General features: G+C 39.6%; 2 protein-coding genes across 18 annotated transcripts in view; one reads left to right on the top strand and one right to left on the bottom strand.

The window, feature by feature from the left end:
* The window catches only part of LOC144321119 (uncharacterized), an 83,649-nt gene extending 68,925 nt beyond the window's left edge, over window positions 1–14,724 (bottom strand). For 8 of the 15 annotated variants that reach the window (XM_077910533.1, XM_077910534.1, XM_077910536.1 and 5 more), the window contains exon 1: window positions 12,121–12,295. Coding sequence is in view for 4 of the 15 variants with exons in the window: in XM_077910543.1 (XP_077766669.1) it covers window positions 12,121–12,171 (51 nt within the window). In the remaining 11 variants the exon portion in view is untranslated. Of the gene's footprint in view, window positions 1–12,120; window positions 12,300–14,615 lie in introns of those variants that run through there. The other 7 variants (XR_013386847.1, XM_077910543.1, XM_077910531.1 and 4 more) reach the window with 4 other exon arrangements.
* Window positions 14,725–14,793: 69 nt separating this feature from the next.
* The window catches only part of LOC144321120 (uncharacterized), a 42,197-nt gene continuing 36,972 nt past the window's right edge, over window positions 14,794–20,018 (top strand). For 2 of the 3 annotated variants that reach the window (XM_077910546.1, XM_077910544.1), the window contains exon 1: window positions 14,794–15,103. The gene's annotated coding sequence lies outside the window, so the exon portion shown is untranslated. Of the gene's footprint in view, window positions 15,118–20,018 lie in introns of all 3 variants that reach the window. The other variant, XM_077910545.1, reaches the window with a different exon arrangement.

The following is a 20,018-nucleotide window of genomic DNA, read 5'->3' as shown; positions in this document are numbered from 1 at the left end:
ATATCTGTATTATAGATATGTCATGCTCATGGATTGGATGAATTAACATTGTTAAAATGTCCATACCAACCAAAGCAATCTACAGATTGCTTTAACAAAATACCAATAGCAGGGGCACCTGAGTGGCTCAGTCAGTTAGGCAGCCAACTCTTGATTTTAGCTCAGGTCCTGAGATAGAGCCCCTCATTGGGCTCCATGCTTAGTGGGGAGCCTGATTGGGATTGTCTCTTTCCCTCTGCTCCTCCCCCTACTTGTGCTTGCTTTCTGTCTCATAAATAAATAAATAAATAAATAAATAAATAAATAAATAAATAAATAAGACATTTAAAAAATACCAACAGCATTATCCACAGAGCTAGAACAAATAATCTCAAATTTGTATAGAGCCACAAAAGACCCCAAATAGCCAAAGTAATCTTGAGAATTCTTTCAAACAAACCTGGAGCTATCACAATCCTAGATATGAAGATAGACTGAAGAAGTTGTAGACTGCAAAGTTGTAGTAACCTAAGCAGTATGGTTTATACACATAAATACAGACACGTAAAGATCAATGGAACAGGATAAAAATCCCAGAAATAAACCCACTCATATATGGTCAATTAATTTATAGAAATAGAAGCAAGAATTATAATGGAGAAAAGACAGTCTCTTCAAAAAGTAGTATTGGGAAAACTGGACATCCACATGCAAAAGAATGAGACTGGACCCCTTTCTTGTGCTATACATAAAAATAAACTCAAAATGGGCAAAAGAACTAAACATGAGACCTAACCATAAAAATCCTAAAAAAATAGATGGTAACCTCTGGGACATTGACTTTAGCAACATATATATGGATCTGTCTCCTCATGTGACTCTATTTATCATGGTGAGCTTACTTTAATGCATATAATTGTCGAATCACTATGCTGTACACTTAAAACTAATATAATATTGTATGTCAACTGTACTTCAGTAAAAAAGAGTTGTATCTACATGTGTAGCAGTGATTCATTTCACTAGTGCCTAATAATCCATTGAGTAAATAGTCCTCAATGTATTTATTTATTTTCCAGTTGATGGGCACTTAAATTGGATTTTTGTTTTGTTTTGTTTTGTTTTGTTTTGTTTTTGCTACCGTGAACGATGCTTTAATAAGCATTCTTACACATGTCCTAGGTCATATGTGCAAAAGTATCAATGCCTGAGAATAGTATACTTTGAAATGGGAATGCTCAGTCCTATGAGATCACGCCAGATTTTTTACCAAAGGGTCTGTGTCAGTTCTACTCCCAAGAGTAAGATAGGGATATGATCACCAACAGTTGGCATCACTGAGTATCTTAATTTTTATCTATCTAGCAGTTGTAAATGATGTATTTTATATTAAACTTGTTACTATTTAGACTGTATATCTAAAGATATAAATAGATGTATTTTTTAACAAATTATATATTACTATATTATTAATTATATAGATCAACACATTGTAGATACCATCCATATAATTAAATATGGATATATTATATATCTTACTAATATATGAAGACAGCTATTTATCTATCACTTATCTATGTCTTTTATACTTTCATTCATTTATTTTATTTATTAATTTACTTATTTATGTTTGTTTATTTATTTAGTGTTCTTTCTTTCAATGGGCCTGTTCAATGCTTGCATCCACATTTATGTTGAATGTTCATATTTTCTTTTTTTAAAGATTTTATTTATTTATTTGAAAGAAAGTATGCAAGAGAAAGCACAAGCAGGGGGTGCAGCAGAGGCAGAGGGAGAAGAAGACTCCTTTTTGAGCAGGGATCCTGATGTGGGTCCCAGAACCCTGGGATCATGACCTGAGTCAAAGGCAGATGCTTAACTGACTGAGCCACCCAGGCGCCCCAAATTTTCATTTTCTTATTGACTTGGATTCAGGTATAATACATTTTGGATATGGGTCTTCTGTTTGCTTTGTGATTTCAACCCTCTGAGCTGGCAGCTTGTTTTTTCACAACCTGTTCAGTGCCTTTGGATGAATAGAAATATTGGGTTTTAAAGTAACGGTATCCTTTATGTCGCTGTGTCTTTCTTAGTGGAGATTGGAGGAAAGTTTATGTTAAGAGAATCCTTCCCTGGTTGAATATTATAAAAACACTTTAACATTTTTAATGTTATCGCATTTTGGTCTTCAGCATGTGGGGAGTTCTTGTAATGTAGGCATACATTATAAAATAGTCATGCATTTTCATTTTTCCCCATATAAATAACCAAATAATCAAGACCATTCATGTGTTGGTAATTCTGTGCCCTCCCTCTGCTCAGTTATCCAAAGTTCATTCTCTGCTAAATTCTACGTTTTAATGTAAGGATCCCTGTCTGGGCTCTTTCTTCTGTTACATTGAACAATTTGGCTGCCTTGTTGCAATATGACATGGTCTTCGTTATTATACTTTTGTTCTATAGAACTAGAAGTCTGGTAGGGCAAGCTGCCTCATCCGACTTCCTTCTCAGAGTGTATAAGGTATTCTTAGGCTTTTGTACTTCCATATAGATTTTAGCATCAGCTTGTAAAATTCTAGAACAACCTATCGGGGATTAGATTGGATTGCACTGAATCTATACATTACCTCGAGATTTAACATTTTAAATAGCGAGCCTTTATATTGCTAAAAATGATATATTTATCTATTTATTTGGGTCTTTAAGAAAAGCTTCAATAAAGTTTTATTTTAATACAGGTACACATCTTCTACAGAATTATTTATAAGTATCATAGGCTTTTATTGCTGTTGAAAATAAATAGTACCTTTATTTTTTTCTACTTGAATATAGAAATGCAATTTAAAAATATATTGATTTCGCATGTAACCATTTCTCTGAATTCTTATTTTTAACAATTTGTAGATACTTTAGAGTTTGCTATATTGACAATCATGAGCCATAAAATAATGTTTTTCCTTTATTTTCTTTCTATATGTTAATTTTTTCCTTTTTTCTTTTGGCTGGGATTTACAGGGCGATGTGGAATAGAAACAGAGGAAGTGAGTGTTCTTGTCTTGCTCATATTTTGAAAGACTCTACTTCTAAAGACTCACCATGAAGAATATTTACCATAAACTTGGGGTAGCTATGTTTTATCACATTAAAGAAATTTCCTTCTATTCCTTGTTTGCAAAGAGTTTTTTTTTTTTTTTTAAATTATACATGGTCATCGAGCTTTATTATTTACATCTCACGCAGGTACCATGTAACCTTTTGAGAATGACTATCTTCACCAAGGTTAATGCCTTGGAGATACATCTATGTTGTTGTGTGTAGTCCCCTCTCCTTCTGAGTGGTATCCCACTATATGGATCCATTTACCAGTCTGCTTCTGCTTCTACATTAACTCATTGAACGGCACTTGAGTAGTTTCCAGTTTGGGTAATTATGATGAGTAGGTCTACCAAAAACATTCACATATGGGTTTCTGTGCAGATATTTTCATTCCTTTGTAGGATTAATACTTTGGATTAAGGTTGTTGGGTCATATGGAAAGTACATGTAAAATTTTATAAGAAATGGCCAAAGTGTTTTTCCAAAATGAACATAACCTTTTGCATCCCCATTAGGACTATGGGAAAATCCCAGTTCCTATGTATCCACAACACTTGGTATTGTTTTAATTGTAGAAAGTGTGTAGTAGTGTCCCACATGGTTTTAATTTCCATTTTTCTATTGATTAATGATGCCAAGTATATAATATTGTGTTTATATGTCGTTGGTATATCCTGTTTTGTGACTGTTCAAGTCTTGTGTCCATTTTTAAGCTGGATTATGATCTTACTGTTGAGTTTTGAGAAATTTTTACATCCTGTAAATACGAGTCTTTTGTTTTTGTTATCTCATTTTCTTTTTTTTTTAAACTATTTTCTTTTTTTTTTTTAATTTTTTATTTATTTATGATAGTCACACACACACAGAGAGAGAGAGAGAGGCAGAGACACAGGCAGAGGGAGAAGCAGGCTCCATGCACCGGGAGCCCGACGTGGGATTCGATCCCGGGTCTCCAGGATCATGCCCTGGGCCAAAAGCAGGCGCCAAACCGCTGCGCCACCCAGGGATCCCATGTTATCTCATTTTCAAGTATCTCTCCCAGTCTATTTTTTTTGTTTGTTTGTTTTCATTCTCTCAATGCTTATTTTGATGAAATCCAATTTATCATTTTTTTCCTTTTACAGACCATGATTTTATTACCTAATGCCATAAGAATTAATCCCATGATTACTTCTGATAGTTTTATGTTTTACATTTGGATCTTTGATCCAGTTAGAGTTATTTTTTGTGAAAAGGGTGAGAGGTAGGTCAAAGCTAATTTTCTTTTTTTTTTTTTGCATATGGATGTCCACTGTTTTCAAAATTTTTATTGAATTGCCTTTGCAATCTTGATGATACATGCAAGAAGCTTTTTGTAGATCCCATTGATTTTTTTTTTTGCAAAGAAAATTTTTAATTTCTTCTTTTCTGAGCTGTATGTCCTTTATTGCCTCTTCTTGCTTCGTTGCAATGTCTAGGCTTCCAGTATGTTTTTGAAACAGAGTGGTGGACATACTTCCTTGCCTTGTTCCCCACCTATGGGGAAGGGATTCTATCTTTCACCATTAAGTATGAAGTTAGCTGCAAGCTTTTTTTTGTAGAATCTTTTTTCCAGATTAGGGAAGATTCCTTCTATTTCTAGTTTGCTGAGCATTTTAAAAAAAAAAAATTATGAATAGATGTTGAATTTTGTCAAATTCTGTTTTCTGTATCAATTAATACGTTCATGTAGTTTTTCTTCGTTGCTATATAAAAATGAGGGATGCAATCAGGGTGTATTCTAACTTGTACATATTTCTGGATTTGATTTGCTAAAATTTTGTTGAGGATTTTTGCTTCTATATTTATGAACGATATTGTACTATGGTTTCTTTTGCCTACTTTTGGGAGCAGAGTAATACTGGACTCATATAATTAGTTGGGAAGTGTTTCTTCTCTTCTACTTTCTGAAATAGATTGTAGAGAATTTTTAATTTCTTCTTTAAATGTTTGGCAGAATTTTCCAGTGAATATCATTTTGGCCTGGATTCTTTTTTCCCCAGAAGGTTTCTAACTATGAAATCAAGTACTTCAATAGAAGAAATATTGGGGCGCCTGTGAGGCTTAGTCAGTTAAGCTAGGACTCTTGATTTTGGCTCAAGTCGTGGTCTCTGGTGGTGAGATCCAGCCTTGCCTCAATCTCTGCACTCAGCATGGAGTCTGTTTGTCCCTCTCCCTTCCCCCACTGATGAAAGCGCACACTCTCTCTCAAGTGAATATATAAATGTTTTAAAGATTTTATTTATTTATTTGAGAGAGAATGAGAGATAGAGAGAAAGCATGAGTTGGGGTGGAGGGGAGAGGGAGGGCAGACTCCCTGCTGAGCAGAGAGCCTAACATAAGGCTTGATTCCAGGACCCTGGGATCATGAATCAAGCCCAAGGCAGACACTTAACTGACTGAGCCTCTCAGATTTAATAAATAAAATCTTTAAAAAAAAGAATAAGAAAAACTATTTAAGTTGTGAATTTCATTTTTGGTAACCTTTTATGGTTTGCTGAGTTTATGGCTTTCTTTGAAGAATTGGACCATTTCATCTACCAGTCAAAATTTCTATGTGTACAATTAGTCTTAATAATCTCTTATTAATATGTATGGGTTCTCATTTCAAAATATACACATATATCAAACCATTATGTTGTATGCCTAAAACTAATGCCATGCTATATGTCAATTATATTTCAATAAAAAACTATGGAGTCTATAATAATATCTAGTTTTTCCCCTGCTATCAGTAATCTGTGCTTTATTTGCCTGGCTAGAGGTTTATCATGATTTTCAAAGAACTAACTTATGATTTCATTTATTTTGTTTTTCTGTTTTCCATTCTATTAGCTCTATCAGTTCTTGTTGTATATATTTTGAAGCTCTGTTATTAGATACATGCCTATTTAGGCTTTTTTTATCTCATGGTAAATTGGTCCTTTTATCATTATGTATCTATCTGTAACTGCATTAGATACATGCCTATTTAAGCTTGTTTTATCTTATGGTAAATTGGTCCTTTTATCATTATGTATCTATCTATAACTGCTTTCCTTTCTTTTAATCCTATTTTGTTTGATAGTAATATAGCCATTCCATCTTTCTTTTGATAGTTTTTAAGGTATATCTTTTTTTCATTCTTTTATTTTTAAATTACTTACATGCTTATATGTAAAATGAGTTGCTTATAAACAGCACATAGGTCTTACTTCTTTACTATCAAATTTGATAGTCTCTGTCTTATAATTATCATGTTTAAATCATTTACACTTAATGTTATTATTTGGGGTTTTGTTTTCTTTTAGAGTGAAGTATAATATTTTATTATTTATCATGTGTTATTTTTTATTCCTTTTTTGCCCTGTCTTGCCCTATTTTAATATTTTATTAAACTTATATTCATTAGATAAATGTTTTAAATAATTAAAATAGTATTTTGCCTCATTTCAATCCATCTATTGAGTTTTTGACTATCTCACTTATATGGTTTCACAGTGATTGCCCAAGGGATTACAATATTCATAGTTAACATTTCACTGTCTACTTAGAATTAATATTTTACCATTTCACATAGAATGTAGAAAACATACCACCATGAAATTATTTTATGTCTACTCTTCCTGTTGTTTTCACATACATTATATCTGACAGACCTGATCAGATAATGTTATAATTTTTGCATTCATTTGCCATATATGTATTTTAAAGATATTAAGAAAAAATATTAATCTATTTGCCAAAATTTTTACTATTTTTTTGCTCTTCCTATATTCTCAATCTTCCAAATTTTTCACCAGATCATTTTTTTTCCATTTGAAGAACTTTCTTTAGCATTTTTTTAATAGTCAGCTTTTGACACATTCACTTAGTTTTCTTTCTTCTGAGAATGTCTGTATTTTACCTTCATTTCTGAAGGATATTTTCCCTGACTGTAGATTCCTGGATTGGCAGCTCTTCTCTTTCAGCACTTTAAAATGTTGCCCACTTCCTGCTGGGCTCCATGGCTTTACACAATAAACCTCTCATCATTCACACAATTGTACTTTTGGAAGTAATGTGCAGTGTTTCTCTGGCTGCTTTCAGAATTTTTTCATTGTCTTACATTTTCAACAGTTTGATTATGATGTGTCTGAGAATGATTTCTTCAATTAGTCCCATTTGAGTCCCCTTAGAAATGAACTATTGGGACTTAATCAAGATAAAAGCTTCTGCACAGCGAAAGAAACAGTCAACAAAACTAAAAGACAACCTACAGAATGGGAGAAGATATTTGCAAATGATATATCAGATAAAGGGCTAGTATCCAAGATCTATAAAGAACTTATTAAACTCAACAGCAAAGAAACAAACAATCCAATCCTGAAATGGGAACAAGACATGAACAGAAATTTCACAGAGGAAGACATAGACATGGCCAACAAGCACATGAGAAAATGCTCTGCATCCCTTGCCATCAGGGAAATACAAATCGAAGCCACAATGAGATACCACCTCACACCAGTGAGAATGGGGAAAATTAACAGGACAGGAAACCACAAATGTTGGAGAGGATGTGGAGAAAGGGGAACCCTCTTGCACTGTTGATGGGAATGTGAACGGGTACAGCCACTCTGGAAAACTGTGTGGAGGTTCCTCAAAAAGTTAAAAATAGAACTACTCTATGACCCAGCAATTGCACTGCTGGGGATTTACCCCAAAGATACAGATGCAGTGAAATGCCGGGACACCTGTACCCCGATGTTTATAGCATCAATGTCCACAGTAGCCAAACTGTGGAAGGAGCCTCAGTGTCCATCAAAAGATGAATGGATAAAGAAGCTGTGGTCTATGTATACAATGGAATATTACTCAGCCATTAGAAATGACAAATACCCACCATTTGCTTCAACATGGATAGAGCTGGAGGGTATTATGCTGAGTGAAGTAAGTCAATCAGAGAAGGACAAACATTATATGGTCTCATTCATTTGGGGAATATAAAAAATAGTGAAAGGGATTAATGGGGAAAGGGGAGAAAATGAGTGGGAAATATCAGAGAGGATGACAGACCATGAGAGACTCCTAACTCTAGGAAATGAACAAGGGATAGTAGAAGAGGAGGGGGCAGGGGGAGGGGGTGACTGGGTGGCAGGCACTGAGGGGGGCACTTGATGGGATGAGCACTGGGTGTTATACTCTATGTTGACAAATCGAACGCCTATAAAAAAATATACAAAAAAAGAAGAAATGCATTGATGGAAATGCCTGAGAATCTGGTGTAGGTGAGGAGAAACTTCCAATTTCAGTGCAGATCTAGTTCCCATTTTTTTAAAAAAATGGGAATATGAGAAGGAAGAAGGATTGGATAGGAAGAGTTTTGGACTATTCTAAGAAAGGTTTGGTTTAACCAATGGTTGTTTTTTGAGCCAAACCATCAATTAGCAAAGTTTTTCATCTTGTAGGAGTGGTCCTGCATTAGTCCCTCTATCACACATGCTCATTGGCTGGGGGAAGGCCTTGAGAAGCATTGCCTTGGCACAAATATGGTGGTGGGGCTGGAGGAACAGCAGATGAGCTTATCCGTCGACTATGATCCCTGCAGCAGAAGATCTGAGCAGCATATTGTCATAGCTGCTGAATCAAATTTACTTCTAGCAGGCCCAGAGGTGACCAGGGATGCTGGTTACACTACAGTCACTACTGATGAGAGAGTGCAGTGATCTTGTTGGAGTTGGCAAGAAGAACTCAGATTTGGGGTGTATTTTTCATAGAAAGCCAATGGAATTTTCTGAAAGATTAGGGATAAGAGACAGGAATAACTCAGGCTTGCAGCTTGAACATCTGAGAAAGATTTCTAGAATGAGAAACTTAAGGTTCTGTCAGAATTGGAGGAAGAAATAAGGGAAATGGAAAAGGAAGAACTTGTTTATGGGATTCAGCATTTGTTTATAAGTGGTTAAGATTTAAAGAGTGAGAGAAAGAAAACCTCTCTAAAGAATGCATGCAGTTTTTAGGCAATGACAGAGGGAAATTTAAGGTTAACATGAATGTGCAAGAATAAGACCCAGGGGAGTGAGGAGACTGGCAATTAACTGAGAGACCTTTATCATAGACAAAGCTGATGTTTTCCATTGTCTGGGTCAACATAGCAACCTTATATGTGTGTGTGATGTGACACTTAATTGGCAGCTGAAATCAAACCTAACATTGGAGTCTTTCATGAAAAGGAATCCTTAGCAGCTCAGACTTTTCAGAGTTGAAAGAGTCCTTAGAGATTCTTACTCTATACCCTCAGTAAATGGGAGGGGGAATTGAGGTCAGACACTAGAAGAACATAATCCAAAATCACAGAGCCCTTTATTCTCAAGAATAGCAATAAGCTCAGCTATTCTGATGTCTTGTTCATCATTTTCCTTCACTTGTGAATCTGAGGAAGGCCCCTCGATCTCCATCAAATATATATCAAATTGTGCACTCCATTGGAACATCTCAGGGGGAGAAGTTAGTCCATTATTATGATCAGAGTTCTTGAGATTACATACATATACAGTAGTTCACCAAAATCAGTAGGGCCTGAAGGATATATAGAATAACAGAAAAGAAACAGGTTTTTCTCTGATAATCTAACCCTACTGCCTCCTCCCCAACCTCATGCCTCAACTCTGAACAATGTGAGCCTCAGAACCTGTTCTGCCTTTTTTTCCATGTTCAATTCCTGCCGTGTTCAGAGTCCATCTCACATACTACCACCTCCATCAGGCTTTATTTCCTGATTTTTATCAGCAGAAGCAATCTATGTCTTTCTGTAGACTCACAAAAGTGTTTGTATTTCTCTTAGAAGTTCCACTTTGTATTAGAATTGTCTTCTATAATTTTTATGTCCTCACCATCTGTTAGCTTTGCTTCTGTAACAAACAACCCCAAAGTCTCAGTGATGTAGAGCAATGTTCATTTCTCACTTATATTCTGTGTGAGATGTTGGTTGACTGTGCTCTAGGATAGAGCTCTGTGAGGTGATGCTCTATTCCAAATCTTTTTTTCATTCTGGATCCCCAGCAAATGGAGCAAAACTTACCTAGGACCTACTATCATCATGGCAGAGGACAGACAAGGGATGGGACAGACTTGGGATGCATTTCAAAGCTTTGGCTTACCCATGATATATTTTATGTCCTCCACATCCTACTGACCAAGTCCAAAGTCAATGAAATAAAGACCACCCAGTTTTCACAGGAAGAAGAAGCAAGACACATGGCAATGAGCAGGGATGTATGATGAAATCTTTAAGAACAATTAAGTGACCAACCAGTCTTATCTACTTGGTTTTGAGTTCCTGGGAAGCAGAATCTTGGAATAATTTCCCTCTGACCTATATAAGGTCTAGCAATGTAGCTGACATACAGTATGTATTCAGCAAGTGTCTGAGCAGTGAATGAACACTTCTCACAGTAAAACTACAAGATGTTAATGAGAAATATTCAAACTGCCTGGGTTTTTCAGTCTTCATTTATCTCCAGCAAATGATCACTTTCTGAAGAAGTAAAATGGCCCTAATCTCCAAATTTCCCCAAAGTAGTATATTTCCTTTCCTAAGACTTTTGAGTAGCCTGTGTCAGCCTGAGTGAAGGAAGCAGTGTGGCCTCCATGGAAAGAATGGGCAACAAGCACCCAGAAAGCCCTGGGTTTGAATCCCAGACCTCCAATGACATGTTCAGAGACAACAGTAGATCGCTTTACCTTTAGAAACCCCATTACTCAACCACAAAGTGGAAGCAAGAACTCCTAACTAGCTGGCAAGTGAAGAAAATGTATGTGATGTACTTTGTTCCACAGATAGTGGTTTCTACAAAATTATCAAACACAATGATAATTTGTATGTTACCTCCTAATATCTAATGTGCCTTTTCATGGTAAATCAAGTCCAGAAAATTGTGTCCCAGATCCCTTGTCTGTTCTGGTCTTGGTTTCTTTCATGACATGCATGGTTTTGCAGGTGGTCTTCAGCCCCAGTCTGTCTCCATCCTGGCTGGGCCATCCCAGCAACTGTCATTCTGCTCAGGGACTTGCAACTGATCATCTTCTTCAGGAAACTGTATAGCACAGGTGACTATGACAGTGCAGGCCACTGACCAGCTATGGAATCTCAGTCAACCCTCTTCCTTTCTCAAGCCTCAGTTCCCCATGTGTAACTTGGTAATGTTGGGCAAAATGACCACATAATTACATTCACGAGAAAATTAAATTCGTTAAATGCTGTGATGGCAACAAGCTATTCTGGAACATCAAAACAAGGAGCTCACTGCTGTGATTTGCTTTATCAGGTTGACCAGAATGTTCTATTTCAGTGGCATGATCCAAGGGAAAAGGGGAGTTTGCTTGCTCTGCCTCCCTTAGCTAGATAGTGGGGTCCAATAGCCACTGGGATTCTTCTCCTCTTCTTCAGTTGCTTTGCGAATGGACAGGTCAGTTTTCATTCTGAGAAGATAGTTTTGTCTCAAACATGAGCCAGCTGCTGCAGACACTTCCCAAGGGGTGAGTTTGAGTGGACTGTTGTGCTTCTCTGCTCCAGTCTGTGAGAAAGGCTCATGTTTGAGCAGAGACTTCTGCATCTCTGAAGTTGCATTTTCTCATCCTCTCTCTACTGCTGGAAGCAGTGGGTAATTATTCCTAATTCTGATCTCTGAGGGAAAATTCTTCCTCTTGGCATGGACTGCCAAATCATCCCATTCCAGGAGCAAGTGAACAAATGACCTGATGAAGCCTTCAAAGGAGAAAAACACCAGACAATGAGGTCTAATCTCCATGCACTAGAGCCTGAGATCCACTTGTATCACATCTGGATTTGTGCACCTGCGGTACCTCCACTCAGGCACCCATGCTCCTGGGTACAGTTTAAGCAAGACACTGACTTTCTCACTTTAAAACAGACTTTACTACCTGAGATAATGTCTCAGAATCATCTACAAAGTTTTATCAAAATATATAGCCCTGACTTGAGTCTCAAAGACTGTAACGTAGTAGGTTACTCAGATATAAACTTAACAAACCTCCAATGTAACTTACCACATACAAAGAAGGTGATATGCAGTGTACTATGGTAATCCCAGCAGACATCCACGACCTCACCCATGGGGCTAAGGGCAACTTCCCCAGGCTTCATCCCCAAGTCTTATAAGAACCAGCTATCACTGATGGCATGTCCATATCAGCAATCCTGGCTCTTTTATTTCTTTTTCTTCTTGCTGCCAAGAGAATCTTTTAGGCCTTTATCCATGGTTGGTCCTCCAAGGTACCAGCCCACTACCAGCCTACTGTTCTCTGAGATTCTTCTGTGTCTATAACCACACACTTCCAGATGGATAGGTGTGATTTCTAACAATATTTCGAACCACATGAACCTACCTCTATGTAGAAAATCTTGTGTTTTTCTTAGAGGAGCTCCCCCCAAAATACAAGATCTCAGTTTGACAAAAAAGATGAGTGATACTGGGTAGGAGAAGGAGGAGGAGAAGAAAGGACCACATTATGGAGGAGGGAAAAGGTGGAGCTGGGGGTGCTGCAGAACCTGGATTCTCAAGATGCTATATTACAGATTTATAGAGCTAATGCCACATCCACCAGAGACCTTCTTTGATACCTAGCTGGAAATTACTCCTCCCTCCTCTGAAACCTGGCAGCATTTTATTTACCCTCTCCTATAAAACTTTCTGTTTTATAACATAGTTATCTCTGCTCACAGAATGTTTCTATGGACCCTCTAAAGAAGAAAGATCAGGCTAACAATGTGGTTAAAAACGTGCATAGATTTAAAATCATACTGCCAACGTTTTAAGTTTGGATATTTACTGACTCTATGGTTTTGGGAAAGTCCCTTAAACTGATTTCATTATCTAGAAGTTGGATATGCCAACAATATTAAATACAATGATTATTGAAATGAAATATTGTGGTAATGGAAGAAAAGCACCTCGCCACACATGGTAAACACTCAGAATTCAGCTCTTAGTATTTTTAATAATAAGAAAAGTTGGTGCTGGAAGACTTGCCCCAGTCATTTATGGTTATTAGGTGGTGGAGCTAGGTGGCTGCCTGCACCACTGCTCCGGGCCTCCCAGACCCAAAGGGCCTGAGAGTGATTGGCCCTTCCTTCCCCTATTTGAACCTCCTGGTATAGGGCAAGTTGCCTGGGAATCCCCACTAAGTATGGCTTCCCTGACTTTGGAACCAAATAAAGATCCCTGAAGGAACCTGTGTGAAGGCAGCAGGCCCAGGAGGGTGACAAGAGCTGAAAGTAGGGGACCAGGTGAGGAAAGATGCCCTTGTGGACAAGAGCCTGTCTTCAGGTCTTGTGGATGTAAAGCTCCACACTGGACTATGCTCTCCCAGGGCTGATGCTGGAGGGAGGGTAGGAGTGGTAACCACATGATTCTGTCCTAAAAGCCAATGTAGTGGCTAAGAAGACAGGGCAAATTGCAACCTAAAATTCTGTCTTATTTAACTGCTGTGGGTTTGTGTTTCAGAAAAAAAAGCAATGTTGGCTAGGTGCAGGCTAATTCACATGAAAGTGGAAAAATCTTTACCCAAATTCTTCCCTCCAGGTGAGGTTTACAACCTAGTGGTCCATGAATGGGCTACAGAGGGTCTCTGAAGGCCTTTCTAAAAGTTTCTGAATTTGTAAGGCTTTGGAAACATTTGCTTTTATCAGATTGACCCAGGACCAGCAACCAAAAATGAATGAAAAAATAAAGGGATGAATGAATGAGTGAAAGAATGAATGCAAATTTCCAAAACTCCTGTGCCCAAATGTCCTTCAAAGCCTGAGTTAAGTGCTGTAGGCTTCAGTGTCCACTGAAGATTAGCAGCTGGGGCCCAGCTGAGGCACAGGTCTGGGAAAGAGATTTGGGTTCACATACTGACTTCTCAAAGGTTCACAAAGCAATGATCCTGTGTAGAGAGGAGTTGGGGTGCTGGGAAAGGAGCCGTAAAGAACACAAGGAGTTTCCTTTCCTCATGGAGCCCATATTGTAGTCATGGAAACAATAAATAAATTTGTAACCAAATTTGTAAAAAAAACATTAGGTCGTGGCTCTGACACTAAATTCACATCCTCTGAGCCTCCAATTGCCCAACTGTAAAATGGGGTGATCATGTTTCCCTACCAATCTCAAGACTGTTGCAAGGAACAGTGAGAGCAAAGGTTAAGGGAGCTTCGCAGGTGAAAGAGCCTCCACTCACTGAGCACCTGCTAGCCACAGGGACATGCAGCTCCCCTTCACACATGCTCATGTACCCTATCCCACTGGGTAATATCACCATCAGAGTAGCAGAAACTTTAATTCTATAGATGAGGAAGCTGAAGCTCAGAGCATCTGAGCAACTCAACCAGGGTCACAGATTGTGAGTGATGGAACCCAGAGTCAAGCTGAGGTTTATGGGAGCTCCAGAGTGTGTCCTTTTCTGCTAGGCTATCTTTAATCACTCTGAGGATGGAGGTAGAGTATGTCGCAAGAGGAAAAGAAGAGGTAAGCACGGGAAGACTTGAGTTCTCAAGTGTTTACTCACCCCCTCATCAGTCTTAAGACCTTGAACATGAACTGCTCAGAAGGATTTCCCCTTGTAAAGTGGGCATGATACCCCGGGTCCCTCAGATTGTGACATGGCTCCCAGAGACCCCCCACCCTGGACCCCCACCCTTGGTGTGCTCATCTTTGTGAAGTCATCTCCCCTTGGGTGAGGGCTAGACCTGGGACTTTCATCTAATGAAAGGATATGGAGAGGAGGGGAGATGTCACTTCTGAGACTAGGTCACAAAAGACTCTAACTCCTGTCTTCCTGGCATTTCTCTCTCTCTGGTCTATCTTACATGTGTGCTCTGATGGAGAAGGCCACCTGGGAAGGAACTGGCTGATGGCCACCAAGTAGCTGAGGCCCTCAGTCAGCATCCTGAGAACTGAATTCTGCCAACGCCACGTGGGTCACCTTGGAAGAAGGTTCAGTCTCAGACAAAGAAGACCGCAGCCCCGACTGGCTACTTTCTTGTGGCCAGGTGAGAGACCACAGGTAGACACCATGACTGCAGCCTCCTTTTTTTTTTTAAGATCTTATTTATATGTTCATGAGAGACACACAGAGAGAAGGTAGAGACATAGTCAGAGGGAGAAGCAGGCTCCCTGCAGGGAGCCCAATGTGGGACTCCATCCCAGGACCCTGGGGTCACAACCTGAGCCAAACGCAGACACTCAACTACCAAGCCACCCAGGTGCCCCAGCCATGCAGATTCTTGACCCTTGCATACTGGGATAATAAATGCATGCCACTTTAACTGCTGAGTTTTGGGCTACTTCGTTATACAGCAATCCATATGTAAAGCAGGTAGTACGTACACATGCCGTAGATCATGTGCCATGCCAGCAGGGGCTGGGAGGGCACCCCATAATTAGACTCATCAATATTTCTACAGTCAGATCTATGCTTGTTTTCATTCTATGGGCTACATGAAGATCATAAATAATATTACATTTGTTCAGTTCAGATTTCGCTGCCACATTAGTTTATGCCAAATTTATGAACAAACATCTGGCTTTCAGAGTTTTCTGGTTTGGGGGATTTCAGATCAACAGTTGTGGACTTCTTGCACATCCCCAGGGACATTGCCAGGATCAAACGACAAGGTGCTTGAGGGACAGATTTTATAAAGCCCTGCAGTAGCCAGTTTCTGCTGGGACTGACTGAACCCTCAGCCTCCAAGTGAATGCCCGGTCCTCAAGCTCAGACACTCGCCCTCAGCCAGGCAGAAGGAAGCAAGGATGTGGCAACCCACACAGGCTACTCCAGGCCCGTGACTCTGTTCACCAAATTGCTGCTGCAAGAAACGTCTATTCAGTAAACATTTGCTCAACACCTGTCATGGAACATCGTTTTGACCTAAAAGAAGGCATGAGTGATTCACCAAAACCAGGATTCAGGCCAGCACTTGTGTGAGCCTCTCCCCATTCCAGGGCCTGATTTCCAAGAACAAAATTCAATCCTGCCAGAATGTCATCAGAAACCAAATTGGGAACTTCCTGAAGACCATATTGTGTGCAGGAAGGTGGGGACCATATGCCAGGCTTCTTTGTCCTTATAGGGCCCATGGCCACCCCCACCAACCTGTCCAGCCCCCTGATAATGAAGTCCCTGTGAGAGAGGTGAGAGCCAGCTCTTAGCAAACCCCAGGCTGAGTCGAAGTGGCATTGTGAGTTGTTTCTAGAGGTACCTAGACGTTGTAGTTTTGAAAAGGCTGGGACCACACACTGACCGTGTCTCTATCAGCCATGCAAGCAATCTTGGCTGACTTCTAGAAATCATGCCACATCAAGAGTTTTATTTGAAGCATCTAACTTTTGATTTTGTAATGGTCTTACTATTGGGGATGACAAAAAAAAAAAAAAAAAGGTGGACACTCTTGATTTGTTTCTTTTCCCAAACTTTAGGCTGAGTTTTTTTTTTTTTTTAATTCAAATTAGATCTTGTTGTCTTCAATGTATCAGTTACTTTAGAGTCTTGAAAATCCTTTTCCCACCCTTATGTCCTGACACAAGAAAAGACTCCACATTTCCCCGAAGGCACCCCCAAAATTCACACACACACACACACACCCCAAAAGCTGATTTGGATTTTAAACCCAGAGTAGTGTTTAAGAATTCTGAGGGCTGGTTTTGGCAGTGGCTTAATCGTAATGCTGTAACATCGCTGCAGGCAATTTTCTTTGATTTAATTAGATGAACTGTGGTATTTTTTTTTCTTTTTGCAAAAAGGCTTTATTATGTAGAAATGAAATATGTATAAATTTAATTTTTAATCTTGTCACTACAGTGTGGGAAGAAGCAAGCTGATTCTTTTAATTTACCCTCTTTGTTTAAGAAAAAAATTAAATTAATCTTATCACAAGTGTTTATGAGTAATTGATTTGATTTTTGCACTCCAGTCAGAAGTGGGGGGGAGTTAAGCCTGCCTGACTCATCCTCAGTCTAAGATCCAATAAGACCATCTTTCAATATGTAAATACTAATGAAGAATCAACCATGTGTCTTCTGCTCAGAAGATGGCGGCCACAGTTGGGTGAGATGTAGATGGGAGGTTCTGTGGCAAAGGAGCAAAATGGGATAGACACTGGTCCTTCTTGGAGCATCTAGAACATACTGCTTGGCCCCAGTGAGTGAGATACATCTTAAGCTCCACTGTCCATACATCTAATCATTGGATCTTTCCTGCCTGCCACTCAGAGCTCAGTCTGGCATCAACTGGGATTCTAGACATGAAGATGTTTTATTTCTTGAGGGGCTGATACTAACTCTTCTCAGACTTTGGGGTACATAACAATTTCCTGAGGAATTTCTACAGAATCTTGGGCTCCAGCCCCAGTGATTCAACTCGGCAGGTCTGGGTGGGGTCCAGGAATTGGCACACAGCCCTGGTGTTTTTCCTGATGGTGGTCGGACAACCATGGCCAACAGGTAGGATTGCTCACTCCTCTCTGTGGCTAGAACCTTCACTATCGCCCTGCAATTTCCAATAGACCATTCTCTTTTCTCTTTGCATCCCATACCTTCCTTACTCCATTTTGCTGTATATAGAATCATTCTATACCATGATAGGATTTTATTATCATTTATGTAATTACATTATAATACATGCTGATATTAATAATTATATTCTTAATTATATACAAAGCACATATTTATAACACAAAATGCATATTTATAACATAAAATGCATATCTAGAACATAAAATGCATATTTATGACACAAAATACATATTTATAACATAAAATACATATTTATAACATAAAATACATCTAATCATAGTACCCATATTCTATTATAGAAAATATAACCCATACAGAGTAAGAAAAAAATCACATTGGTTCATTTTTGTATGGTCTCTAAGTTGTTTTTTTTTTTTTTTTGAGATTATTTATTTATTTATTCATGAGAGACAGAGAGAGAGAGAGAGAGAGAGAAGCAGAGACACAGGCAGAGAGAGAAGCAGGCTCCATGCAGGGAGCCCGATGAGGGACTAGATCCTGGGTCTCCAGGATCAGGCCCTGGGCTGAAGGCAGTGCTAAACCGCTGAGCCACTCAGGCTGTTCTTGTTTGGTTGATAAAATACTTTTTAAGCTATTGGAGAAAAAAAAAAGTAATTACCCATTCAGACTTGGTTTCTCAACCTTGGCAATATGAATATTCGGGTTGGATAGATTTTTCTGGTCATGGGGGCCTATCCTCCATGGACTCTAGCCACGAAATGCCAATACCACCTCCCCGCTACACACCAAGCAGCAGCAACAAATCATGTGTGTAGAAATTGCCGTATATACCCAAGGGAGCAAAGTCTTTCCTGGCTGAGAACTTCTGAGTCACATCAAGGCCCAGGATGCTCCCCAGATCTCCCAGAGCCCACCCACACTAGACACACAACTGCTCAGCCTACAGCTCTCTATTAGGACTTAGGGCCCTGAGATGCAGATGGCTGGTGATTTCAAAAAAGGGCTTCAAAATTTAGTTTCCCTCCACATCAATAGGCATCCTTTAAGATGGGGGGCATAATGGATGTTGCCTGTGGGACCAAAGTCCTGAAAACCAAGCCCTGGAGCTTCAGTTGGTCTTTACTGAGACAGAGTCAGGGGACCAGAGAGCAGTTTCAGAGCAGGGAGCTGTTGCCCGGGAATAACAGCATGGACGCATGAATGGTACTGAGCTTTTTGGCCATCCCATCACTCGCTCCCGGTTTCTTTTGGCAAATATCAGCAGTCTGGGCTGATTCCAGGGAGGTGGGAGCTACTTGTCCTCCCACACGGGCTGGTTACCAGGAGCTGTGTCAGAGTGAAAGCAGGGGTCGGTCTCGGCCTGAACCTATCAAACGCTTCTGAGCAGGAAGGCAAGGAGGGCATGCCAAACTGGTTTCAGAGAGGTCAGCGATGTAGCTCGAGAGAGGCAGGAGGCACGGTGTGTCCTGGGAGCAGTAGGGGCTGCCTCCAGGCCGATGGGTGGCAAGTTCCTCTGTGATGTGGGTCCAGGACCAAAAGCCTGTAGATTTATTAGAAATCTGCTGTCTCAGAAGTGCTGGCATGAGCCTGCAGCTAAGGTCACAGACCTGGCTTCCTTCTGGGCAGCGTCCAGACAGTCTTTCTGGCAGCCACAGTTCTTAATATTTTTTTAAGATTTTATTTATTCATTCATGAGAGATACAAAGAGAGGCAGAGACATAGGCAGAGGGAGAAGCAGGCTCCATGCAGGGAACCCCATGCAGACTCGATTCTAGGACCCCACGATCAGGCCATGAGCTGATGGCAAATGCTCAACCACTGAGCTACCCGGGTGCCCCCACATTTCTTGACTACCCTCCCTTTCAACTATGAACACTGATCTGTGATTTCTTTACGCTGCCTAGTAAACACAGCAAAGCACATTTAGATAATAATTCTTGAGTACCAACTGCTCCTGGAGGGAGGAATGAAGGGAGCTTACTCACAAATGTATCACAAATTCACATCTAGGAATTTTCAGTGAATGACAGACAACCTGATTTCAGAGGGAGGGGGAATGAAGAGTGAACAGTGGTGACTGTTTCCAGGAACTGAGGTATTTTAAACGCCTTTACATGTGTGGCAAAGGAGGCTCAGGGATCTCAGATGACGTGTCTCATGTGACTGTGCTTGAGAAATGACAGGCTAGACACTGGGCACCCCTGCCTCCTCCTACCACTCACTTTCAACTGCCTTCAATGTCGCCGGCACTAATAAAATCATTAGGACAGTCACAGACATGTAGAGGGGGTATGGGTTGTGCCCTGCCTCCTCCTCCTCCTCCAAGGGGCTCTCATGTGGGCGTCCACATTTAATTATTACACTTCTAATCTTTTCCCGTATGTAACATTTATCTTTTCAAGACATGGTTGGGTGGTCACACACATGATATTT

The sequence above is a fragment of the Canis aureus genome, chromosome 9, assembly GCF_053574225.1.
Source record: "Canis aureus isolate CA01 chromosome 9, VMU_Caureus_v.1.0, whole genome shotgun sequence".
Classification (NCBI taxonomy): Eukaryota; Metazoa; Chordata; class Mammalia; order Carnivora; family Canidae; genus Canis; species Canis aureus.
The sequence above is the reverse complement of the archived record's forward strand: the minus strand, read 5'-3'. Positions and strand labels throughout refer to the sequence as shown.